The sequence below is a fragment of the Chrysochloris asiatica genome, unplaced genomic scaffold, assembly GCF_000296735.1.
Source record: "Chrysochloris asiatica unplaced genomic scaffold, ChrAsi1.0 scaffold00004, whole genome shotgun sequence".
NCBI classification, from domain to species: Eukaryota; Metazoa; Chordata; class Mammalia; order Afrosoricida; family Chrysochloridae; genus Chrysochloris; species Chrysochloris asiatica.
The window spans coordinates 26,165,460-26,191,465 of NW_006408522.1; the positions used below are offsets into that span (position 1 = coordinate 26,165,460).

The 26,006-nt window shown below is 41.4% G+C and overlaps 1 protein-coding gene across 1 annotated transcript; it reads right to left on the reverse strand.

Annotated features, from left to right (window-relative positions):
- Nucleotides 1-2,794: 2,794 nt before the first annotated feature.
- On the reverse strand, nucleotides 2,795-22,252 carry DUT (deoxyuridine triphosphatase). Its single transcript, XM_006831679.1, has 6 exons — nucleotides 22,094-22,252; nucleotides 18,407-18,498; nucleotides 13,538-13,582; nucleotides 3,967-4,041; nucleotides 3,743-3,813; nucleotides 2,795-2,851 (listed from the first exon to the last, which is right to left on the reverse strand). The coding sequence occupies exons 1-6, from the start codon at nucleotides 22,246-22,248 to the stop codon at nucleotides 2,795-2,797; spliced, it is 495 nt and encodes a 164-aa protein (XP_006831742.1). The 5' UTR covers nucleotides 22,249-22,252.
- Nucleotides 22,253-26,006: the final 3,754 nt, after the last annotated feature.

The window sequence follows — 26,006 nt, forward strand, 5'->3', positions numbered from 1 at the left end:
TGAGTCAATCCCAACTCATAACGACCCACTATAGAGTTTCTGAGTAGCGACTGTCGAGTTTGAACTGCTGACTCTGTAGTTCAAACCGACCTTGCAGTCCTACACTTAGGCTACAGAACCATACTTCAGAAGTATTATCAGAAGGGACCCGTCCCTGGAGAAGGACATCATGTTTGGTAAAGTGAAGTGTCAGTGAAAAAGAAGAAGACCCCAAAAAGATGTACTGGCACAGTGGTAGCAGCAATGAGCTCAAACATACCCACCGTGAGGATGGCACAGGACCAGGCATGGTTTCATTCTGTTGTACTGTGCCGATGGGATGGCGCCAATTCGATAGCACGTTAACAACATGGAACATGGAGTCCTGGTGTGGCGCTGTAGGATCAGCATTGGACTGTAAACCACAAGGTTGACAGCTCAAACCCAGCAGCTGCTCCTTGGAAACCTTATACAGGTTCACTGTTTCAGAAACAACAGCACTCAACAAGACATGAGTAAAATCTTTGTAGAGCAAGGGAAACAAGACCCAATAATTCTTATAGTATGGTTACATTTATATAAGGTTCAAAACAAGGCAAAACAAAATCTTAAGTACCCCTGAATTGCTTCTGACTCAACAACCCTGTATAGTGTTTCCGAGGAACAGTTGGTGAGTTTGAACTGCCAACCTTGTGGTTTGCAGCCCAGTGCTGAGCCTACAGTGCCAGTCTAGGCTTCCATTTTAAAAGAAATGGTTACTATAAAAGAGAATGATTATACATACAACACAGGAAATGAAAGAAGTCAAGGTCCATGGGAGACAATCTAGGCACCAGGAAGAAAGCATGCTGTGGAAACAGGAGCAAAAATGAGAAAAGCTTGCTGAGGGGGGAGGGCATGGGGGGTAAGGTGAAGGTGATTAGGTCATGGGATAAGATCACATGATAAGGGGAGGGAGGAGAGTGGTCAGGTGGAAGAGAGAATTGGTCCTAGGAAGCAGGGTCAGTTGGTCAAAGGAAATTGGGTGAAGAGTCAGTCTATACAGAGTTGTTACATGCTGTGGAGTTGAACCACCAACCTTGCAGTTCAAACTGACCCTGCAGTCTAGCGCTTTATCCAACAGCGCTACACCAGGACTCCTATGCAGAGAAATAATGTAAACCTGTAAGGACTCAAGTCTGAAGTCTTAACATATTTGACTTTCCTATAAGACAAGGAGTCTAGCAGTAAATGGGATCAGGATTAGTGAGGCTGGCATGGCCATCTTAGAAATGATTTGAGAGTAGGAAGTTGGAGGTGGAAGACAACACTACACAGGGAGTTCCGAGGCCTATACTTTGGATGGATGGAAGGGAAGGCAGATACACCTTTAGGGTGCTGCTGCAGAGATGAAGGCAGGGAAGGTGGAAAACCCAAGTAAGTGCAATGGTAGTTGGGGCAAAGGAGAAGAGGAAATGCAGCTTTGGGTGGGGTTATAAGGGGGCATGATAGAGAAGGGGTAATGTATGGTGTGCTAGCAATACTGTATTTAAGTTATGTAAGTGTTCATAGCTTGGATCCATATACTGTTTTATATACATATAACATATACTTAAGTTTCATGCAGTTTTCTAAATGTATTTCACAAAACAAAATAAAACAACACTACAAAATATTCAAACAAAGTAAGTTCGATTATACCAACCCAAAAGGAGCCCTAGAAGCAGTGGATTAGACATTGGACTACTAACTGAAAGGCCAGCAGTTCAAACCCAATCACACCCCATGGAGAAGATGAGGCAGTCAGCTTCCATTGCTATGAGATCCACTGATGGCAGTGGGGTTTGATACTAGCCCAACAGACTGTATGTATTCTTCCATATGACACACTTGAAAATTTTTCTGTTTGAGAGAAGATGCACAAGTCTGCCACTATGCCATCTCTTCCTATAAAATCCATTGATCCTACAGGTCACATAGAACAAGCCCAATTCCTTTCTTGAGTCTTTAAGAGTATAAGAACAGTCATATACCAGGGACATCCCCCTAGCCACACTTCCCTCCCATTCCTCATTCCCAACATATATGTTTCTTCTCCAAACAAAACATCCCTAGGTTTTGTATCTATAACCACAGTGTTCCAAGTCTCCAGCTTCCAGGGCAGCTTCATATCTGAGTGTTTTCCTTTAAGAATGGTGTCCAGATGGAATCATGCTCCAAACTTCAGCAGGACTTTCATTAAACACCTCTTCCCTTTTATATTTCCTACTACTTAGCAGAAATCAAAGATACTGCAAACAACATGTGCTCTGAAGTAGTAAGTATTTATTTAACAGGTCATTCAGCTGAAATGTTATGCAAATTACTAAACCTCTCTGAGCCAATTAAAAGATTAAAAAAAAATTGTTTTCAAACAGTAAAAAGAAGGGAAGAACACAGAATAACCCTAATCTCTTTTTATTACCTTTTAGTCTAGTTTATACAATAATTTGTATCTTTGAAATAATTCAAATTTATTGAATGAAAGGAATTATGATTTATAAATCAAAGCATTTAGTGAAATAAATTTTCTATATCTGTAAGATATGTAAATATATACATATAACGAACTGAAAAAAAAATTTCTTACATTAGGTAACCTCAAAGCAGATTACATGATAGAGTCAATCAATGGAAAAACACAAGAAAATTTCTATGTGATTCCCAACAAGTACTTTTAGTTAAAACTATTATTATTAATGTTATTACAAAAGTACAAAACACCAAAATACTTTAAGTGAAAACTCTTTATTTTAAGAAGAAAAAAGAAAGTAATTTCCTATTCTTGGCCTACATTTTAATTCTTTCCAGTGGAACCAAAACCTCCTGAACCCCTTTCGGTGTCATCCAAAACCTAAGAAGACAGAAAAGTGGTAAGCCACATAGTTAATTTTAGTGTCTCTTTCAGCAATTATCTTCAACAACTAACTTATAATACCTTTATTCTTACTATACCATCTTTTTAAAAGAAAGGCTATTAAGATACATAAATTTTTAAAACACATTTTTTTCTAAAAAGCTAAGGAAATAACATAATTTCCAAGTATAAGTTATTCATTACTCAAAATAATGCTACATAAAATTCACATGAAAGGTATTTAAAGGATTTCTAAGGTTTATATTTATTAAGGCGCTCTGGTAGCGTAGTGGTTACGAATCGGGCTGCGAACCTTAAGGTCAGCGGTTCGAAACTACCAACCGCTCCGCAGAAGAAAGATGAGGCTTTCTACTCCCGTAAAGATTTACACCCTCGGAAACCCTGTACAGGGTCGCTATGGGTCGGAACCGACTCGATGGCACTTAACAACAAACAACAAGGCTTATATTGTAAGATTAATAAATTACAGTTGTTATTGTTGTTAAGCACCATCCAGTCAGTTCTGACCCACAGAGACACTACTACATAGGGTTCCCTAGGAGTGGCTGGTGAGTTTGAAATGCCGACCTTGGGGTTCTCAAACCAATCTTGTGGAGTCCAAATGTATACTAGTCAGTTATAAACAGCATATTAAATCCTCAAAATTTTATTTTCTTCATTTATAATCATCCAATTCTTATGATAAGGCGCTCTGGTAGCACAGTGGTTATGAATTGGGCTGCTAACCTCAGGGTCAGCAGTTCAAAACTACCAGCTATTCCGTGAGAGAAAAATGAGGCGTTTTTCTCTCGTAAAGACTTACAGCCTTGGGGTCGCTGACTCGGAACTGACTGACGCCACATAACAACAAGTTTTTATGATACTTACCTGAACTTCCTCAATTTCTGGATAAAAAATACGCTCACAAATGAGCTGTGCAATTCGGTCACCCTTTTTCACTTTAAAGGAAAAACAAAACAAAAACCAGTTATTAGTGATTTTTTTTGATGTATTATCTGTATTCTGCCTTGTTGAATAAGAATTATGTCTATTATTACATATAGAAAACAGAAAATTCACTACATTCATGTGCAAGTATGTATATAACGTACCTTCAAATTTTTCTTTGCCAAAATTAAAGAGTACAACACCAACGTTTCCTCTATAATCTTCATCAATGACACCAGCTAGAGAAAGTAAAATACAATTAGGTCGATTTATACTATCAGAGCACTTGTGAGTCTTCGAGTCTAGCTCAGACCCTAGAGGACACAGCAGAAGTACCCAAAAGGATTCCCAAAGCTTCAATCTTTATGAAAGCAGACTCACACACCTTTCTCCTGTGGAGAAGCTGGTGGGTTTGAACCAGTGAGCATTTGGTCTGCAACCAAGCGCTTAATCACTGTGCCATCAGGGATCCTTAGACCAGAATACTAGAGGTATAAATTTGCCTCAAAATCACTTCTACATAGCTCTTCAATTTTTATCCTAACAGTTGAATATTGGTAAATCCTGCTCTGGTACTATTTCTTTACTTTCAAAACTCAGAAATGAAGTTATTAAAACATAAGAATTCAAAAATGGGCTGAATTTTCTAACCTGTCACATCTATTACACAGTACTCATTTCCTTCTCCAACCACCTCAGACTAGAGGTCCTGAATTCTTTCCAAACCCACTGTCTACCTGACCTGCTGCACCTTGCCAAAAAGACTAGGAAAAAACAAGGATTGGGTTTGAAAGGCTTTTCTTGGTAATACTTTTAGCTTCCCACTCCAGGTAGTACTTTTAATCTCCAGATTAAAATATGCTTGAGTCACAAATAAAAATGGCAAAAAGCCTAGTTAACACTGACATTGTAAGCAGCTTTCATACAAATATCAGATATTGCAACTGTTTTTTTACAATAAAAATGGAACTAAAACATTTCCATTTCAGGTTCATATTCTCCTTTTAATGTGATCTGACATTTTTCGTAGAGCATGATCTTGTAGAAGATTTTAACACATGGAACCATGTGTAATTAATACCTGTTTCAACACAGGGCAGTAAACCTTTGCAGGAGAGACAACTGAGCCAAGGCCCTGCCATGGCCTGGAAAACTACATTTACCAGACTTGCTAGTATCATCTTTGGGCCAAAAATTTGAAATGTTTCCAAAAATACAATCACAGATAATGCAAGTATACCAGAAATTCTTACTTCTTTCATTTTTGAGATTTATATACCATACAATTCATCTAAATAATGTTTTGTTACTATTGTTAAAGGTGTCCTGGTATGGGCACTGTGGGTTAATGCGCTGGACTGCAAAGTCGGTTTACCGCAGTCAGCCGTTCAAGCTCACCAGCCACTCCTTGGAAACCCTATGAGCCAGAAGCGACTCCATAGCACTTAACAACAACAAACTGTTAAATGCTGTTGAGCTGGTTCAGACTCACTGTTGTTGTGGTTGGGTACTATTATGTTGGTGCCAACTCATAGTGACCCTCTGCACAACAAAATGAAACAGTGCCCAGTCCCGGCCCATCCTCACAACTGTTGTTACACTTGAACCCATTGCATCTGCCACTGTGCGGGTCTTCTTTTTTGCTGACCATCCACTTTATCATGCATGATGTCCTTCTTCAGACACTGGTCCCTCTTCTCTTGAAGATCGGTTTGAAGTATGAGATGAAATCTCACCACTGTGGCTTCTAAGGAACATTCTGGCTGTACCTATTCCAACACAGATTTTTTTTGTTCTTTCTAGCAGTCCATGTACTTTCAATATTCTTCTCCATCACCGTAACTTCAATGCACCAATTCTTCTATGGTCTCCCTTACTCAATGTCCAACTTTCACATGCACATGAAGCTACTGAAAATACCATGGCTTGGATAAGACGCACCTTAGTTTTCAAACTGACATCTTTGCTCTTGAACACTTTGAAGAGGTCTCGTACAGCAGATTTGCCTAATACAATAATACTTTGCTTGACTGAAGTTTCCATGAGTGGATTCAAGCACAATGAAGTCTTTGACAACTTGGTATTTTCTTGATTTATATTATTTATTGACCCATTTGTGAGGATTTTTGTTTTCTTTACATTGAGGTGAAATCCATACTGAAGACTGAAGTCTTAAATCATCTTCTATAAGTATCTAAGCCCTCTTGGCTTCCAACAAGAAAGGTTGTCTCATCTGCATACTGCAGGACTTTATTTATTCTTCATCTGATAATGCTCTGCTATTCTTCATATCATTCAGCTTCTTGGATTATTTGCTCAGCACACATCCTGAATAAGTATGGATATAGCCCTGACACACACCTTTCCTGACTTTAAACCATTCAGTATCCCCTAGCTCTGTTTGTACTACTACCTTTTTGTCTATGTACAGGTAGGTACCTCATGAGCACAATTAAGTCTTCTGGACTACCCACTCTTTGCAATTCTTATCCACAGTGTCTGTTCCACAGTTGAAAGGCTTTGTAGTCAGTAAAGCACAAGTAAACATTTTTCTGGGATTCTCAACTTTCAGCTAAGATTCGCATCTGACACCAGCAAGGATATCCTTAGCTCCACATCCTCTTTTAAATCTGGATTGAATTTCTAGTAGTTCTCTGAGTATGTACTGCTGTAATCATTTTTCAATTATCTTCAGCACAATTTTACTTACATGCAATATTAGCCATATGTTTGATGATTTCTACATTGTTATGTTACCTCTCTCTTTGGAATGAGCACATACATGGATTTCTTACAATTAGATTGCCAATTACCTATTTTCCAGATTTTTCGGCAGATGAGTGAGTCCAGTACTGCATCAGTTTGTTGAAATATTTCCATTTGTATCCATCAAGTCCTGGAGCCTCATTTTTCACCAATGGTTTCAATGCAGCATGGACTCCTTCCTTCCTAAACATCGGCTCTTGATCATATGCTACCTCATGACATGGCAGAACATTGACCATTTATTTTTAGTACAGTGACTGTACAGAAGTTCCATCTTTTGATGCTTCATTTACCATCCAATATTTTGCTCATAGAATCCTTCAATATTACAAGTCAAGGTTTGAAATTTTCTTCACTTCTCTTAGCTTGAGAGATTCTTCCCTTTTGGTTTTTAACTCCAGGTCTTTGCCTGTTTCATTATAATATTTAACTTTGTATTATCAAGCTGCCCTTTGAAATATTCTGTTCAGCTTTTACCTCCTTATATCTTCCATGTGCTTTAGTATCTGCACACTGCAAAGCCAGTTTCAGTCTTCTTACATCCATTTGGATCCTCTCTTTCTTCCCTATCTCGTTAATGACCTTTTGCTTTCTTCCCATGTGATACTCTTGATATCATCCTACTGCTCTTTTGTTGGTCTTTGGTCATTAATATCTAATGCATAAAATCTGTTCTTGAGATGATCGCTAAATCAGGTGGGGTTATGTTCAAGGTCATATTTTGGCTCTTGTGGACCTGTTTTAATTTTCTTCAGCTTCTGTCTGTATTTGCATATAAGCAATTGATAATCTATTCCACAGTCTGCTCCTGGTTTTGTTTTGGTTGATAATATGGAACTTTTCCACCATCTCTTCCCACCGGTATAGTCAATTTGATTCCTGTGTATTCCATCTGGTGAGATCCATATGTATATTCACCTTTTATGTTGTTTAAAGAAGGTACTTGCAATGAAGAAATCATTGGTCTTGCAATAACCATGTGATCTCCAGTATCATTTCTATCACCAAGGCCATATTTTTCAACTACTGATCATTCCTCTTTGTGTCTAACCTTTACATTCCAATTATTAGTAATTATCAATACATCTTGATTGCATGTTTAATCAATTTCAAACCAAAGAAGTGAATAAAGTCTTCAATTTCATCATCAATGGCTTTATTGGTCAGTACATAAATTTGAATAATAGTGGTATTAACTGGTTTTACTTGCAGTATATGGCTATTATCCTATCACAGGCAGCATTGCACTGCAAGATAGACCTTGAAACAGTCTTTTGGACGATGAACACGACACCATTCCTCTTCAATTCGTCATTCCCAGCACACTTAAGTCATAAGACTGAATAAAAATCATTAATGTCCGTCCATTTCCACTCACTAAGGTCTAGGATATTGATCTTCATTCATTCCATTTCATTTGTGACAACTTTCGAATTTCCTAGATTTATCCTCATAATTCCTTGTTTCGATTGTTAATAGATGTTTATAGCTGTTTCTCTTCATTTTGAGTTGAGCACCATCAGCAAATGAAGGTCTAGAAAGCTTTATTCCATTCAGATCATCATGATCTACTTTGAGGAGGCAGCTCTAATCCCTAGTTGTACTTTGAATTAAGTTCCTTCATGAGTGGATCATTTTCCAGCACTATATCTAACTGTATGCTGGGACCAAACACAATGGTTTTCTCTTCCAGCACTACATCTAACAATGCTCTGCTGCTGTTCCTAAGGTTCTCAGTGGCTAAACATTCAGAAATAGCCTCTCCTTCTCCTAGTCTGTAATAGTCTAGAAGCTGAGCTGAAACCTGTCTACCATGGGTGACATCAGTGGCATAGCTTTCAGCACCAAAGCAACACAAAAGCCACCAAAGTACAACAAACTGACAAACAAGCAGTGGCTAATAAATCTTAATCATTCTTTTAAATTCCATCAAATGGAACAACAGTCCCCTCACTTCTCTGTAACTATTCTTTTACATGGAGACCTGGTATGGCACTATAGGAGAAGCAGTGAACCACAAGGTCGGTCTGAACCACAAGATCGGCAGTTCAAACCCACTAGCCACTCCTCAGACACCCCATACAGGGTTGCTATTAATCGGAACTGATTCGATAGTACTTAACAACATTCTCTTACATATTATCAGACATTCAGGTTACTTTTGTATTTGTGCTATATCAAGGCATCCATCTGCATATATCATTGCATTATTAGTATCTTTTATACTTATCAAGTAGATTCCAAAAAACACCATCTTGCGCACATTTAAAATTTTAATGGATATTGGTAGATAACTTTGCAAAAAGGTGTAGCAATTCAAACTTCCATCAGCAATATTTCAAAATTCCTATTTCCAAAATTCCTGCCAATACCAGATGGTAGCAATATTTTCAATTCTGGCCAGTGTGATGAGTAAAAAATGGTATCTCACGTATTTACTTTGCATTTTCCCCACCATTAGCAAGGCTGGATTTTATACCATGTATGTCAGTAGATATTTGCATGTCCTCTTTTATATTTTGTTTATGATGGGGATTTTATTCCCTTACCCCTTTGGGTCTGTAATTCTTTTTCATATGAGTTCTAAGCATTGGAATTTTGATTTTGTAGTATCTTCTCCCATACAAAAACATTTCCTTTGCTACGTATTTGTAAAATAGTCCTTGTCAGCAGTACTCAGATGGCTGGGTATCTTCTGTGGAACCAGTGATTTAAGAAGATGTTCTAGTTTATGCTTCGGACACAGTAATGTGAAAAGCCCTTAACTATCTAAAAGAAAGAAAACTGTTAGAAGTCAGTTAAAATACATGGTGAAACAGAAGGCCCTCAATTAATAGTTTTCTTAAAAAATCATGAATGCATCAGTGTAAAATAAAAACTTAACACTCCAAATTCAATAGCACCCTATTGCCATTTTGACTTTCAAGAAAAACCCAAGATTTACTTGGTTCCTACATATAAGCATCAGGAATATTTCTTGTCATGAGAAAGCTGGAAGTATCTTGAAGTTATCACTGGAAAAATCATGCATTGGAACTGGCGGAGTGATTAACTGACTTCAGGCAAACGTTTTACTGTGTCAAGACTTTGGCATGTCATTTGTTGGAAACCTATTTTAGTGCAAACTATCCACACCTACCAGATGTGAATTCTGAACAGAATCCTGTATACTCAGCCTTTCCCTTTGCCCTTTACTTACAGCCTGGGACCTCAAACATCTCTCTTCAGAAATAAAAACTGCGGCCAACTATGATAAACTTGTGCCTAAGAGACATTTTTAAGATTCTCTGCATCCAAAGAATTCATCACAATGTGACTTTGTGCATAACATCATACCAGCCACCAGGCAAAATAACTTTTCATTTCTTTTACATGAATTCTTTTCAGAGGATTGCAGAAATTGGTAATGTGTTTTTTGTTTGTTTGCTTTGTTTTAAATTTTTATTGTGAATTAGGTGATAGTTTACATGGGAGAACATCAGCTTGAAATTCATTCTATCATATTTCATTTCATTGCAATGATTACAATCCCCTCTATGCATCATCATTCAACAGCATTTGCTTCCATTCCCTCTTTGTCTTTTTTTTTTTTTTTTTTGGATGTACACCGAAGCACTCAGGAATATATAACCATTCAAACAACCAAAGGGCACACTCCGCAAGCCCACCCCTGGCTGTCACACACAGACCCTCTCCGGCCCTGAGTCCAAAGTCCCCAGCCATTCCATCTCTGCACATCATTGTCTTTGCCTCCATCTCTGGCATTATTGCTTCTCTGGTTAGGGTCCCACACTCCGCTTTTCTCCCTTGATGACACCAGGTCCTCTGCTCCTGGACTGTAATATCAACCACTCCCCTCCTTTTGTTACAAAAGGCCTACCTTTACATTTGCAACATTCCCAATCAATCCTGATAGCAATTATTCACCACAAGAGTCATATCTCCATCTCCTTTCACCAGCCCCGCCCAGATAGGTTAGAAACCATTCAGTAGAGATTCTACCTTCCCCCACACCCTCTAAAACTAGGCTACCTCTTGAAAGCTTGTAAGTCAGTCACTTTGTGCCTTGTAGCACCCCCATTTTGGGTAGCCAATGTCTTAAGTTGCCCATCCCTGTCAACCCTGTGTACCGAGGGGGTGGAAATGTCCTTGCTGTAAAGATTTGTTCCCTCTTTTGAGCTATCCATTAAGTATAGGTCAAGTTCATCACACTGTAGTGGATTACTCTTTTTTTCCTCTTCTTTCTTCCTCTAGTTGAGTTCTGATCATCCAGCCATTTAAGCCAGGTCAAATGGGTGCTAACTGTAAGTATGCGTGTTCTTGTGCATCTCTGCTCACTTCATATCAGCTGGGCGCTTCACTCTCTGCTCTAGTCCTCCGTGGCCATGTCCCTGACCCTGGGTCCAGGAGTCCCCAGGTCTCGCCATATTGCTGGCCAAGAACGTGGTTGGACTTAGCTCACAACTAGGTAATAAAGTTTTAAAAAACAGTTTCTACATATAAAATTCTGTGAAATCCCTAGGGCAATAGGAATTATAATTTATTGTGTCTACTAAGTGCCAAGCAATGTGTTAGATGATTTACATACATTTCCATTTAATCCTCACATGGTACTAATATCCATTTTACAAAGTCTCAGGAAACTGAAACTCAGGAAGGTTAAATACTAACTAACTGGTGTGGCGCTGTAGGATAAGCTCTGAAGTGCTAACAGCAAGGTCGGCAGTTCAAACCCACCAGCTGCTCCTCTAAAACCCTACACAGGGTAACTATGAGTTCAAACTAACTTGATGGTACTTAACAAAACTTAGTTAGTGACAGAGCTGAGATTCCCAAACCCAGTTGTTCCTCCAAAACCCACCTTCCTTTTACTGTTGTTGTATGTCACTGATGGATTCAAACTCATAGCAACCCTGCAGGGGGATTTCTGAGGCTATAAATCTTTATAGAAGCAGAAAGCCTCATCTTTCTTCTGCTGAGTAGCTGGTGGATTCGAACTGCTGACCTTGTGATTACATAACCCACTATGCCACCAGTTACCCTTATTCCTCTCACTCTATGAAATTTCCTCAGACACATCTGATCTTTTAATTCCTTAAACTATAGAACTTAATTCCCATACCTAACTTTGTGAAAGTATTTCTGAAATTGCTTATAACTTAAGGAGCCCAGAGTTGTCTCAACTTGGGAGTCAGCTGTCAATCTCTACTTTAGCACCACCTAGTGGCACCAATAAGAAACACCGGGTAGAACAAGGAGGCAGGAGAGAGACACACAAGCCAAGGAAGAGTCCTCACCCTGGGCTGAACCCCTATAGAGGCACACAAAAGTCAGCTAATACACAAGGAAACTTGGTGACCTGGATACCAATTGCCCTCAAGTCCATTTCCACTCATAGTGACCCTACAGGACAAATGAGAACTGCCCCATAAGATTTCCAAGGCTGTAAGTCTTTAAGGAAGCACATCTTTCTCCCCTGTGCTTAAACCACCACACTTTCAGTTAGCAGCTGAGTGCCTGACCACTGGGTCACCGGGTGTTCTTGGTGGTGGTGGCTATGTGCCGTGGAGTCGGTTCTGACTCACAGCGACCCTGCACAGGGTTTCCGAGGCTGTAAATCTTTACAGCAGCAGAAAGCTTCATCTTTCTCCAGCGGAACAGCTGGTAGTTTTGAACTGCTGACCTTGTGGTTCGCAGCCCAATTCATAACCAGTACACTAACAGAGCTCCACCGGATGTTCTCAGGGGGATAAAAAACAAGAGGTTTGGAAACACATGGATGAAGACTACAGCCTAAAAAGCTGTGTCAGCTTGGACTTATCGCTGCTAAATGAACACACAGGGTTAGTGTATGAGTTTTTCAATCTACATAAAGCACCTGGTACACAATGGACGATCACAATAGTTATTTATACTTTTGTCTTATTTTAGAAAGGCAGAGTTGTTATTAAGTGCTGTTGAGTCAGTTCTGACCCACAGTAACCCCGTTTAGGGTTTCTGAGGAGCAGCTGATGGGTTTGATCCACCGACCTTGTGGTTAGCAGTCCAGTGAGTAGCTTTGCCAAAATGTGGGAGTGGAAGGGCCTAGCACACCCAGGGTCCAAAATGTCTAACTAGTCATGAGGCCACTCATTATTAATAGGTGATAAATTCTGATCAGGATGGTGGTCTATAGCCCAGTAAGGGGGAAATTCAAAGCAGGTGGGTCCTATCAGGAGAGAGAGGGATCCTTTTCAATGAGGGATTGGCTAGAGATCCTATAGAAAGGGCAACTAGTAGAGGAGACTGCAACTACCTCATGAAGGAGCATGTGAGGAAGTTCCTTTGGGAGACCTGAGTAAGGTTTCACTGTAGGGAAACAGGTACCACTGAGGGCTTTATTGACAAGAGGTGGAGCATGTGAGGAAGTTCCTTTGGGAGACCTGAGTAAGGCTTTGCTGTAGAGGAAACAGGTACCACTGAGGGCTTTATTGACAAGAAGTTTAGAAACAGGGAAGCATGATCTCTTCATATTTTGCCAAACATGGAACTATGAAAATGCTTATTCACTACAAGACAGACCTGCACTTTTTAGCATCTTTTGTCTACGTAATTACAACATAAAAGCTTTTCTTCCTTTGCAATAACATGCTTTCCTCCAAAATTAGGGCGATTTTTGGACTAAATGAAGATTATCACTGAACAAAGGCAAAAATATAGTAAAACATCCTGTGTCAGATACTGCCTGGTTAGCTTATTAGTAAAATAACATGCATTCCACATTAACTGTCATTTCAAAATTAGACCTAATCATATACTGTCTAAAACTGCATAATTGGCTATTACTTCAAATGTGAAATGTCTATAGACACAAGATACAACCCAAAATCAGATCCTTTTCTTAAAGATAAAAGTTAAAATACTACCTGTTAGTTATGATAGTGAATACTTAATATAAATATTGATAGAACAAAAACACAAATGTCTTACCTCCTACATCTATGAAATGTTTTGCAGCCAAGCCAGAACGTGGAGCTAAGAAACAAAATAAAGGGAAATGGTTGTTTTAAGCTGGGGAAACAAAGCTGGATGTCATCGTCTGCTCTCCTGTAGTATGCTCATACTGACTTAGCAGATGATTGTTAATTTTTATCTTAAAGTTTATTTATTTACTTACTTACTTAGATGAAAATACACACAACACTATATACCACTTCTAGAATTTCTACATGTACAATTCAGTGACAATGGCTGCATTCTTCAAGGTGTGCACCCTTCTCAAAAGCTTTTTCCAAACTATATCACCATCATTAATACAAATTCTATGTTCCCCGAAACTTTGAATCTTACCCTTTCGAGTCGCTGTTGTCAATTCGATCACATACAGATTATTATACTGCTTAACAAAGACATTCTTTTCTAATAAGGTTGATATATTTTTCTGGTTTGTTTAAAGATAATTTCAGGGGATCATTTTGGTTCACAATTTAAAGATTTCCTCAGAGTAATAGCTCAGAGCAATGGCTTCAATGGTTCCAGAATTTGGATTCCATGAGAATTAAAGAGTCTGGTCTACATTTTCTTCCTTTTGATCAGGACTCTTACAGAATCCTTGATGTAAATGTTCAGTATTGGTAGTCAGGCACCACCCAGTTCTGGTCCCAGGGATAAAGTGACAGGTATTCACAAAGGTGACTGGAAACCTATTTCACTTCCTCTACCGATTCCTGCCTCTCTCTTCCCCTGGTGCTCATGCTGTACTTTGTACGCCTGCTCAGCAGCTTTTAAGGCCCTAGGCACCACACAAGTAACTCAGAGATAAAATGGTTGGTTGTTTGGTTATGTGCTATAGAAGTTGGTTCTGACTCACAGAGACCCTGCACAGGGTTTCTGGGGCTGTTACAGGAGCAGAAAGCATCATGTTTATCCTGAGAAACAGCTGGTAGTTTCAAACTGCTGACCTTGAGATTAGCAGCCAACCTCGTAAGCTCTACGACTCTAGAGCTAGAATTGTTGGTGTTGTTGTTAAGTGCCATCGAGTCAGTTCCGACCCATACGGGCCCTGGATAGGGTTTAAGCACCAAAATTGATTATTAGGTCAATTGACTGTGCTGTCCCTTGAAATAATGACCCATAAACCAGGAAAACAATCTTAAAGGGTGTGATTGGTTATGCATAGGTAGTATCAGCACCAGCTTTTTTTTTTAAATCCTAGAATAAATAAATAAAATACTTTATTGCCAAATTAGGAAAGAATCATTTAGAAAAATTTAACAAACTTTTAGACTAAAAAAAGTTCATAAAATTAATTCAAGCCTAAACTTAATTCAAGTTTAAACTGAACCACTCCCACGTAACATTAACGGATTGAGGATCTATAGTCGTGGGAGTTGAACCACTAGGATGGAGAGATGAGCAAGGGTGACAACCAGAGACAACTCTGTGGCCACAGAGGGGAAGAAAGAGGATTGTGGCTGGCAGGAACACAGGGGCCTGAAGAAAAGACCTCTTGTTTTAACATGGGAAACTTGAACATGTTACAATGTGGATAGGAAGGAGGCAGAGAGCACAAACCAAACTATATAGTAGCCGAGCTTAGCCTATAACTAGGAATTCCTACAGGAGATTGAGACAAAACAAAAGGAATCTGAGTGAGATGAAAAGACTACTGTAATTCAAATATAATGCTAAAAACAAAACCTCATCTATCCAATTCCAGTACAAAAAAATTAAAAGCTAAATTCGTATCTTATACTTTACTTTGACATTGGGTCTATCATTAATTATCTTAACTTACAGTATTCTATTCCAGTTATTTCAATCAGTTACTGTGGATAAATGGAGCCCAGTCCTGCCTGGCCCTTTATCTATTCCATTTCCTGTCTCTCCCCGGCCCCACTCCCTCTACTCCCCCTGCCACACAAAATGCTAAAAATGCAGTCAGTGGGGTTCAAAATGAGATGAGAAAGGTCATCCTTCTCTTTTAAAGGCTGATGCTTTAGCAGTTCTCACCCTCAAGGCTAAGGAGACATTGGTAGTCTCAGTCCCCACGGTTTTATGTTTACTTTGAGGTTGTTGTTGTTGTTAGGTGCCATCAGAGTTGGTACCGACTCATAGCAACCTTTTGCACAGCATAACAAAGCACTGCCCGATCCTGGGCCAACCTCACTACTGTTGCCACTCTTGAGTGCATCAATGCTGTCACTTGGCCAATCCGTCACGTTGGGGGTTTTCCTTTGTTTCTCTGACCCTCCACCTTACCAAACATGAGCTCCTTCTCCAGCGACTGGTCCCGTGTCAGAGAATAATTATGCTCTTGAAAAGGTTTAAATTCTCTCTGAAGACAACTAATTTACTCCAAGACTTGCATTCCATTTTGTTCTCGCTCCTCCCTCTAAGAGGCAATTCCCACCAGCACACTGATCTCTTACTCCAACACACCCCAGGAGTGGAGGACACCCAAATGGAAGAGCTGAATTGGGCTGATGTGTTCCGGAAACAACGAGGGGCAGGAGTGTGACTCTCATCATATAAAATGCAATGCCATCATTCTAAGCCCTTTCCTACACTTCCCTTATATGACAAATATTAACCACCTACATCAATGTCTTTACAAAATCTAGTCACCTATGAGATCTGATCCTTAAAGGGGTAAAAAGTTCAAGTAAAAACTCACCTATATTTTTAGTTGTTCTCACAATGAGGAGTTGTGAGAACAGTCTCAGGCCAGTGCTGCTGTTGAGTGTAAATTCTGACCTAGTGTGATCTGTATAAGGTCTCTGAGGAGTAGCTGGTGGGTTTGAACTGTCAACGATGGGTTAGGTCAGTGCTTATCCTACAATGCCACAGCAGGATTCCTCTTAGGTCAATGTTGCTGGTGCTTTATGCCGTTGAGTCAGTTCTGACTCACAGCAATCCTGTATAGCGTTTCCAAGGCTATAAATCTTTACAGGAGCACAAAACTGTATCTTTCTTCCAAGGAGCAGCTAATGGGTTTGAACCAGCTCATGGGCTCAAACCCATTAGCTCTGGTAACGTTGTTGTTGTTGTTGTCAGGTGCCATCAAGTTGGAACCGACTCATAGCGACCCCATGCACAGCAGAACGAAACAATGTCTGATCCTGGGCCAACCTTACTACCACTGCCACACTTGAGGCCATCAATGATGCCACCTGGCCAATCCATCTTGTTAGGGGGCCTTCCTCTTTTTCTCTGACCCTCCACCTTACCCAGCATGACACCCTTCTCCAGTGACTGTTTCCTCCGGACAATATGTCCAAAGTATGAGAGACGAAGCTTAGCCATCCTGGCCTCCAAGGAGCACTCTGGCTGCATTTCTTCCAAAACAGATCTATTGTTTCTTTTGGTAGTCCATGGCACTTTCAGTATTCTCCTCCAACACCACAACTCAAAGGCATCAATTCTTCTACGATCTTCCTTATTCACTGTCCAGCTTTTGCACCCATATGAGGCTATTGAAAACACCATGGCCTGGGTCAGGCGCACCTTAGTCCTCAAACTGACATCTCTGCTCTTCTGTTGTTTATTGGTCCAGTGGTGAGGATTTTTGTTTTCTTGACATTGAGATGTAACCCATATTGAAGGCTGTGCTCTTTGATCTTCATAAGTAAATGTTTCAAGTCCTCTTCACTTTCAGCAAGCATCTGATAACGTAGTGGTTACAAATCAGGATGTGAACCTTGAGGTCAGCAGTTCGAAACTACCAGCTGCTCTAGAGGCAGGAAAAAGATGAGGCTTTCTACTCCCATAAAGATTTACAGCCTCAGAAACCCTGTACAGGGTCACAACCGACTTGACAGCATTTAACAATGGGTTATAAGCCCAACATATAACCAACTACACTACAAGGGCCAATGGGAGGCTCCTAAATCTCACTCTGTTGTTGTTAAGTGCTGTCCAGTTAGTTTTGACTCAAAGAAATTCTGTATAGGATTTCTAAGGAGTATTTTGTTGTTGTTAATTGCCGTCAAGGCAGTTCCAACCCAGAGACTCTGTGTAGGGTTTCCAAGGAGTGGCTGGTGAACTTGAACCACCGACCTTGCAATCTGGCACATTAACCTACAGTGGTGGGTTTAAAATGCCAACCTTGTAGTTAGCTGTAGTTAAGTGCCAACTCATAGCAGGGTTTATGTAGGGTTTCCAAAGAGCAACTGGTAAGTTTGAACTAGTGACCCTGCAATACAAACAGACCTTGAGCTTGAGTGCTTATTCTGTGGTGCTACACCAGGACTTGCATTCACAGTCCCATGCTTACCCTACAGCACCACACAAGAACTCCAAGTTCCAAGTAAGAAGTTGTTGTTGTTATGTGCTGTGGAGTCGGTTCCAACCCATAGCGACCCTGTACAGGGTTTCCGAGGCTGTAAATCTTTACGGGAGCAGAAAGCCTCATCTTTCTCCCATGGAACAGCTGGTAGTTTCGAACTGCTGACCTTACGGTTCACAGCCTGATTCGTAACCACTACGCTACCAGAGATCCTAAGGAGTAAGAGACAGGTAAAAGCAGTTATGCAATTGAGTTTCCAACTGACTGCATTTGCCATCACATTACAGTGGTCCCCCCGTATTATAGGAAGCAGGCTGAGTAATACCAACTTGTTTGTACACCAAGTGAAACTAAGGTGGTAGAACAGACGACCAGAGGGGAAAAAAAACAACCAAACTTATTGCTGTTGATGCCGACTCATGGAGGACTCATGGAGACCTCATGCGTTATGAGAGCAGAACTGTGTTCCACAGGATGGCCTGTGGCTATACTCTTCGCAGAAGATCACCAGACCTTTCCTCTGCAGTGTTGCTGAACACTCAGACAAATAGCTGCTTCTTAAAGTCACTTACCTACTCTTCCGTAACACCCAGAAGGAAGGGCTATCTGAATATCAGTTTTCACAAGGGCTTTCTCCATGGATGGAACTGTATAATCGTAGGCACTGAGATTTTAAAAGAAAATATACAGATTTATTTAGAAAAGTAACTACAATTTTCTTCTTTGTGACCAAACAGAGCTTCCTTAAAGATTTTTTGTAAAACAATCATAAGATAGCCTCTGCATCTTTACATCTCTATAAATAACCTTGCTAAGATTTCAAAGCACTAAATTTCCAATTCACCTTTTAAAAAAATTCTATGAAGATGCCAAACCAGTTGCTACTGAGTCCATTCCAACTCATAGCAACCCTGTGTAGGGTTTCTGAGGCTATAAATCTTTATGGAAGCAGAAAGCCTCATTTTTCTCCCATAGAGCAGCTGGTGGGTTGGAACTGCTAACCAACTTTGCAGGAAACCCTGTTTATGTTTCCAAGGAGCAGCTGGTAAATTTCAGCCTTCACCCTTGCTATCTAGTGCTTTTATCTACAGTGCCCCACCAGGACTCCCAAGATAAGACTACAGTAGTTTAAAAAGATGGAATTTACTCCCTTAAATTTACATGGGAGAGCAGAGCCCTGGTGGTACAGTGCTTGAAACAGCTGGACTGTTAACTGAAAGGTCAGCAGTTTGAATCCACCAGCTTCTCTATGGGAGAAAGGTATAACAATTTGCTTCTGTAAAGATCATAGCCTTGTTGCTGTAATTACATAGGTAAAAGCTTTCCCTATGTTGTTGTTGCTTAGTTGGTTCCAACTCAGTTATGCTGTATAGGATTTCCAGGGTGCAGATGGTAGGTTTGAACTGCTGACCTTGTGGTTCACAGTCCAGTACTTACCTTACAGTGCCACACCAGGAGTCCTATTGGGTACTTCTATTCTTTCCTATAGCACTGCTGAGTCAGAATCAACTCCAAGGCAACGGGTAGTTAAGTAGAGTGATGTAGTTTCACACTAGATCCTTCCAAAGGCTCTGTTGTGAGTTCTAGGGAGAGACTTTGACTTAAGCTTTCTTTTAATAAACACATAAGTGACTTTCTAATACTGAAATTGTCCTGGTAATAACTGATTTCTTTAATAAACTAGGGAATTTAACTATTTAAAGAAGAGATTCTAATGAAAGAAGTGAAATCCAACTACTATTTTACCAGACTGGTAGCGTACTGGTTACGAATCAGGCTGCGAACCATAAGGTGAGCGGTTCAAAACTACCAGCTGTTCCACGGGAGAAAGATGAGGCTTTCTGCTCCCGTAAAGATTTACAGCCTCAGAAACCCTGTACAGGGTCGCTATGAGTTGGTTCCGACTCCACAGCACACCACCACCACCACCATTTTACCAGACTTACTTTGGGTCTCCAAAATAACACCCAATTTTGCTCACTGTGAAAGTTTATAAATGTTTATCAAGGAGAGTGAACAACAGAAGCAATAATTACTGTGGACCTTAAAGAATCAGTTCCTCAGCAATGTCCACCTCCAGGGATTATTCACAATGGTCAGTTCTATCCTTCAACCAGGGAAGGCCATGGACACATCCTGGTAAAGTGCCAAGCCCAACAGAAATACCAAGCCAAAGGCAACACTGCCTTGCTTCTATCCTCCCTATTTTTTTTATTCATTTTCCCCTCATCTTTTGGAGGATTGTTGTGAGAATTCAATGAGATTTCAATAAAAGGACAGATACAATGAGGACGTATGTAAAGAACTTAGAACTGTACCTGTATACTTGACCACACTTAACAACACAGTCTATACCTCATTTTTTTGTTTGTTTGTTTGTTACATAATCACTCACTCCCCCTTCTCCAGTACTTAGGATTTAAACCACATTAGAATCACTTGGGATGCTTACAAACAAAATCCTGCTGGTGGTGTCCCTAAGTGTCACTGAGTTGGTTCTGATTCACAGCATCCCTATATAGGGTTTCCAAGAAGCCTGCCCTAATGTCTATGGAGGCTTGCCTATTGCTAAGCTGAACAGGTTTCGGAGGAGCTACTAAACAAGGACAGACTAGGAAGAAAAGCTTGGTGGTCTATCGGTGAATTATTTGTTGTCGTTGTTATTAAGTACCACAGAGTCAGTTCTGACTCAATGGCGATGCTGAATAGTTTCCAAGGAGCAGCTGATAGGTTTGAACCATCAACTTGAAGTTCTAATTGACCTTGCTTATCCTATAGTGTGTGGCGCTGTGGTTAATGTGCCAGACTGCAGTCTTTTTAACTGCAAGGTCAGTGGTTCAAACTCACCAGCTACTCCTTGGAAACCATACACAGGGTCACTATGGATCGAATCAACTCAACGACATCCTACAGTGCCACACCAGGAAATCACACTATAAAAGTCTGATTCTATCGTGCATGAGGCTACCATGAGTCACATGTGCTAACAATGGTTGTTAAGAACCAGGTGTTGTTAATTGCTGCTCAGTTGGTCCTGATCCATAGCAACCCTGTATAGGTTTTCCCAGAAGCAGCTAGTGAGCTTGAACCACCAACATTAAGGTTCAGTGCACTAACCCACAGTGCAACACCAGGACTCCAAGAACTGGACACAGTAGAAAAAGTGGGGGAAAAAACCCCCCACTAAATTCAGGGTCAACAATTCCTTTACATTTAAGCCCTTGGATAAGCCAATTCTACTCTTAGTAAAGACTTATCTACTAGCAAAGACTTAGTAAGATTCATCTACTTCAGGATCAAATAGTTTATGTAGTTCTTGTTAAGTTCCATCAAGTCAGATTGAACTCACATCGTGACCCAGTATAGTTTCCAAGGACCAGCTGGTGAAACCGGAACCGCCGATCTTGTGGTTCAAACCAAGCATATGGTCCGGTGCTTATCCTACAGTGCCACACGAGGCCTCCCAATGGCTTATAGGAAGCTTTTAGTATTGGTAAAAGTGCTGAACAAATAAAGTGTGGTATTACTGTACCATCTCTCTCCCCATATCTGGACCCTTTCTGAAATTCCCAGTCCTTGGGTGGAACTTAAATACTGACGAGGGAATTTTTACTAATTCTTTAAGGCAGAAGCAGCCTTCAGTAGTCCTTCTTAGTTTTTATCATGCTCTGGGTGTAGGTTCACACCAACTTTTCTATTTTGCATAGTATCAGCCTCAGGCTGGAGTCCTGGTGTGGCACTGGAGGAGTACGCACAGGACCGCAAGGTCGGCGGTTCAAATCCACCAGTTGCTCCTCAGAAACCCTATACTGGGTCTCTATGACTCAGAACCAACTCACTGGCACTTAACAATAACCACCACCCTCAGGTGTCTCCTTGATGATCAGGAAGAGCACAGAGCCTTAATCATTTCTACTTTCCACTTGCACAGAGAACTAAGTATTGCAAAACGACTCGGTGGTCATTTTGTGTACTTACAAGCATCCCTACTAAATTTATGCTGAATGCTAAAAGTTTTCAAGATGAAAAAAGGCAGAACCCCTACATATATGCAAGAAGGGTTTGTTTCCATAACCTTTTCACTTCAAGTAGTGGTAGGAGATAGCCGAAATATATACAAGCAGGGTCTGGAACTCGGGAACTCGGGAGATGGGCCTCCTTTGCGGAGGGCACAGCTGGGAGGCAGAAGGTCGCCCCTCTAAGCCTCTTGGCCACTGCCTAGCATTCTTCAGGGACACGTGGAGGCCCTTCCCACTCACCTGTACAAGTCATAGCCCGCTGCCCGCAAGGACCCCCGGGTCGGGGCGGTAGCGTGCTCCGACAGCCGGGCAAAGCGGAGCCGCACGCCGCCCTCCTCGGCAGGCCGGGCCCGTTTGCTGGGAGAAATGGCAGATAACGCTTCGGTGTAGGGCATAGCAATGCAGAGAGAGAGGTGGAAAGCAGAGATGAAAAGAGAAAAGCAAACAGAAAAGAGGGAATGAGAAAGCGCAGGCTGATGTCAGTTGCAGGAGCACACCAAAGTTTAAGTTTCCCGCCAGCCCCTCCTGGCCCGCCTTTCCCCCACCCGGACGATCCTACAGTGATGGTTGGAAGGGCAAGCAACATTCAAATTTTGGATTGGGAGCCCTTCTCCAAAAAGCAGGTTTGAGATAGGAAAAACTACTGAGGCTTTTTTTTTAATTTCCAAATTCAAGGCTAGGGTTCATTCAAGGGTGGAGCTTCTCAGTAGTCCCGCCACACAAAACAAAAAGCACCCCTCTCGACCCCCACTAAGGGGCTCCAATGGACTCGCTCCCGCGCACTCAGGAGTTGCGCTCCCGCGCACTCAGAGTTGCGCGCCTGCTCACACTCCCAGCAGTTTAAAGCTTCCTCTCGGATTGCGCCGCCCCGGGCGCCAGCTTCTTTCCGCCCCTAACGGGGACGGCTAAACAGGCTTCACAACCCTCATGCCTTAGAAGGCGTATCCTGCCACCCTAGGCCCCAGACTTTACAGGCTCCGTTGCAGCCTCGATTTAGGCAGCGAGCTCTGGACAGCAGACGCAGCATCCCCTGCAGCATGGCGCTCTGAGGGGTGGGGCCTGCCTAGGGAAGTCCCGCCGCTTCGGCTCAGGCCCAAGCGCTTCTTGCATATTTAAACAACAAGTCGGGTAAAGAAAGTTGGAAATGGTAAGCCATTGCAGCTTAAAGGCGGGACCCGGTGCAACGACCTCGGAAGCAGTAGCCCAACGCGCCATCTGGCAAGCAGCGCCAGGATTGGCTTGTCTGTAGAGCTCTGTCTGGCGTAGGCCCTGGTCCCCCAGGAACGCGGCGCCCTTGTTGCTTTCTGCTTTATTCCCATTTGCCTTCTGTTTTTCCTCGCCCCTAGTTTTCTGACCGTATTCGTGGCTCAGGGAGCAAAAGACTTACTTGGGCCGCTGCATCCCGCGGCCATGGCGTCCCCGGGCTCTAATCCCTCCGGAACCGCAAAGCTGATTCACAGCGCCCTGCCGTAGGCTGCCGGCTGCGCCGCGGCTCTGAACTTCTTTATATCTAGAGTGCAACACTGGGTATTGTTTACTCTTCAAAACAAGATGTATATATTTGTTGTTTTGTTTTGAAGAATAAACAATAGTATTCTAGTGTTGCACGCTAGGTGTAAAAAATAAAATATATTAAAGGAGCCCAGGTAGTGCTGGACTGGATAAGCACTAGAATGCTAACTGCAAGGTTGGCAGTTCAAATCCACCAGTCTCTGAGGGGGAAAGATGAGGGTTTCTGCTTCTGCAAAGATTTGTTGTTGTTAGAGTCTATCCCAATACATAGCAACCCTGTATAAAGTTTCCAAAGAGCGACTGTTGGGTTTGAACCGCTGACCTTGAGGCTCAAACCAACCTTTCAGTTTGGAAATCTTATACAGGGTCGCTATGAGTTGGAATCTTTGATGGCAGTAGGTTTATTTTTCAGATTTACATATAGTTTACTCTTAAGAGGGAAGAGGGGCATCTAGGAAAGTCGCGGAAAAACAGCTCAGTTAAAATCCTGGCCCTATAGTGGCGGGTCCACAGCCGCACAGAGGGGCACCTCGTGGCTAAATTTTTAACAGTGGTCCTAAATTACAGTGGTCTAATTTACAACGGGCATGAATACCTCTATGTATTTTTCTCAATACAAGTTATCATCGGGGTGCGAAGTGGCTTCTTATGATAAGCACTGGACTGCCAACCACAATGACCATGGTTCAATCCTGAGAATCGCTCTGCTGGAGAAAGATGAAGTTTTCTACTCCCACGAAGATTTAAAGCCTCGGAAACCCTAACAGGGTCGCTATGAGTTGTGAGACCTAAAGAAAAGACTCCATTCTACACTTTGGCCGGAATCTCTGTTTCAGGAATGTGCCAGGTCAGCCCGTGCTGCATGAGAGCAGCCCTCCTCCCCTGGCAAGCAGTAAAGAATAGATAAACATTGTGACAACTCAAGGCCGGATAATATATGTCTTCCTTTACCCTAACCTAGCAGCTCAAGCTACTAATAGTGACCAATCAGATTGTAACACCCCATACCTTGCAAAATGTAAACCTCCTAGAGTAGGTAAGCTGAAGCCCCCCGAACCTGCTTGTAACCTCTATAAAAACCCCACTGACTGAGAGTTCAGGGCCTTTTTCCCGAGTCCGGATACGGATGAAGCCCAAGCTCGAGCTCGAGCTTGAATAAACAACCCTCGTGTGTTTGCATTGGAGTCGGCTCCTTGGTGGTTTTTGGGGACCCCGGAATCTGGCCATAAGAGTCAGAACTGATTGGATGGATGGTACTTAACAAATCTCCCTATTATCTCAGAACTGATAAAAAATCTGAAAAATTGTCAAAATAAATTGAAGCTGTATTGTAGTTGTAGACTACGACAGTGTACTGTCTTCAGACTTACTTACTGTGCCTTTCCTTATAGGCCCTGTTTTTTCTGCCTCCTTTATTGATTCCTTCTCTTCCATTCCTTTTAAATGTTGGTTCTGAGATACATGTTTGCACTCCTTCCCGTGGTTTTAAAAATGATCTATGTTCTGAGGACTCCACAAATTTATATGTACAGCAACCAGCTCTCGGCCTTGCTATTTCCCCTAACTCTAGCCACCATTCTGCTCACTTTCGGTGCTGCAGACCACACTGGCTTCCCTAAAGTTGATAGCTTTGTATCTCTTAAGTCTCACTCTTCTCAGAGGCCTTTCCTGAAAAACTTAACTGAAGTAGCTGTTCTGTCTTCCCTTTATCCCGTTTTCTATCACAATATTAAGTTTTGTTTTTCTGTTCACACCACTTAGCTTGACACACTGTATTTCTTTTACGTATTCATTTTCTTGTTCAGTGCCTGTTTGCTTTAGTAGACATAGCTCCATGAGAGCAAAGACCACTATGTCTTCCCTTCATCTTTGTCTTCCTGGTCCTGGCTCTGTACCTGGCTCAGAATGTTAAGTGCCATTGAGTCGATTCCAACCCATAGCAACCCTGTATAGGGTTTCCAAGGAGCAGCTGGTGAGCTTGAACTGCCAACCTTGCAATTCAAACAACTTTGCAGTATGATGAAGTAACCTACAGCGCCACACTGGGCTCAGAATGGTGCTTGATAAATATTTTTGTTATATGAATAAATGACAGTATATAAATGTTGGATTTTTTGTCCACTCATTTAATTTTCAATAAAAGACGTTTTTTGATATAAGCCTTTTTCAAGGCCTACAATGATAAACAGCAATTTTTACTCTTCCTCCTACCACCAACTCCCCAACACACACCTTCCTACAATGTTACCCCCTTCTCAGTGACAATATTTCCAACTTATTTTTTATCTCTTTCTGCTGTTGGAACTGATCTCTGTTTCTAAATTGTATAGTGCTTCTTACAAAAAAAATCAGCATAGAAGTTACCTTTTAAATTCGGGTAGTTATACCCACTCATCTCCTGGCAATAGTTTTGTAACAATATCTGAATCATTCAGTAGCTAATATTTACACTATTGTTGCTAAACGCCATCAAATCAGTTCTGAATCATAGCGACCCTATGTAAGGTTTCCAAGGAGCTGCTGGAGAGTTTGAACTGCCAACCTTGCAATCCAAACAAGCTTGTGGTCCAGTGCTTATCCCACCAGTGCCACACTAGGATTATGTAAATAAGTATCCACTGCTGAGATGAGTAATGTGGCA

Coding starts and splice junctions, on each gene's coding strand:
- DUT (XM_006831679.1), bottom strand. CDS start 22,248: ATGCCCTACACCGAAGCGTTATCTGCCATTTCTCCCAGCAAACGGGCC. Junction 3,814..3,966: donor TGGCAAAGAAAAATTTGAAG/GTACGTTATATA, acceptor TTTCCTTTAAAG/TGAAAAAGGGTGACCGAATT. Junction 2,852..3,742: donor CAGAAATTGAGGAAGTTCAG/GTAAGTATCATA, acceptor CTGTCTTCTTAG/GTTTTGGATGACACCGAAAG.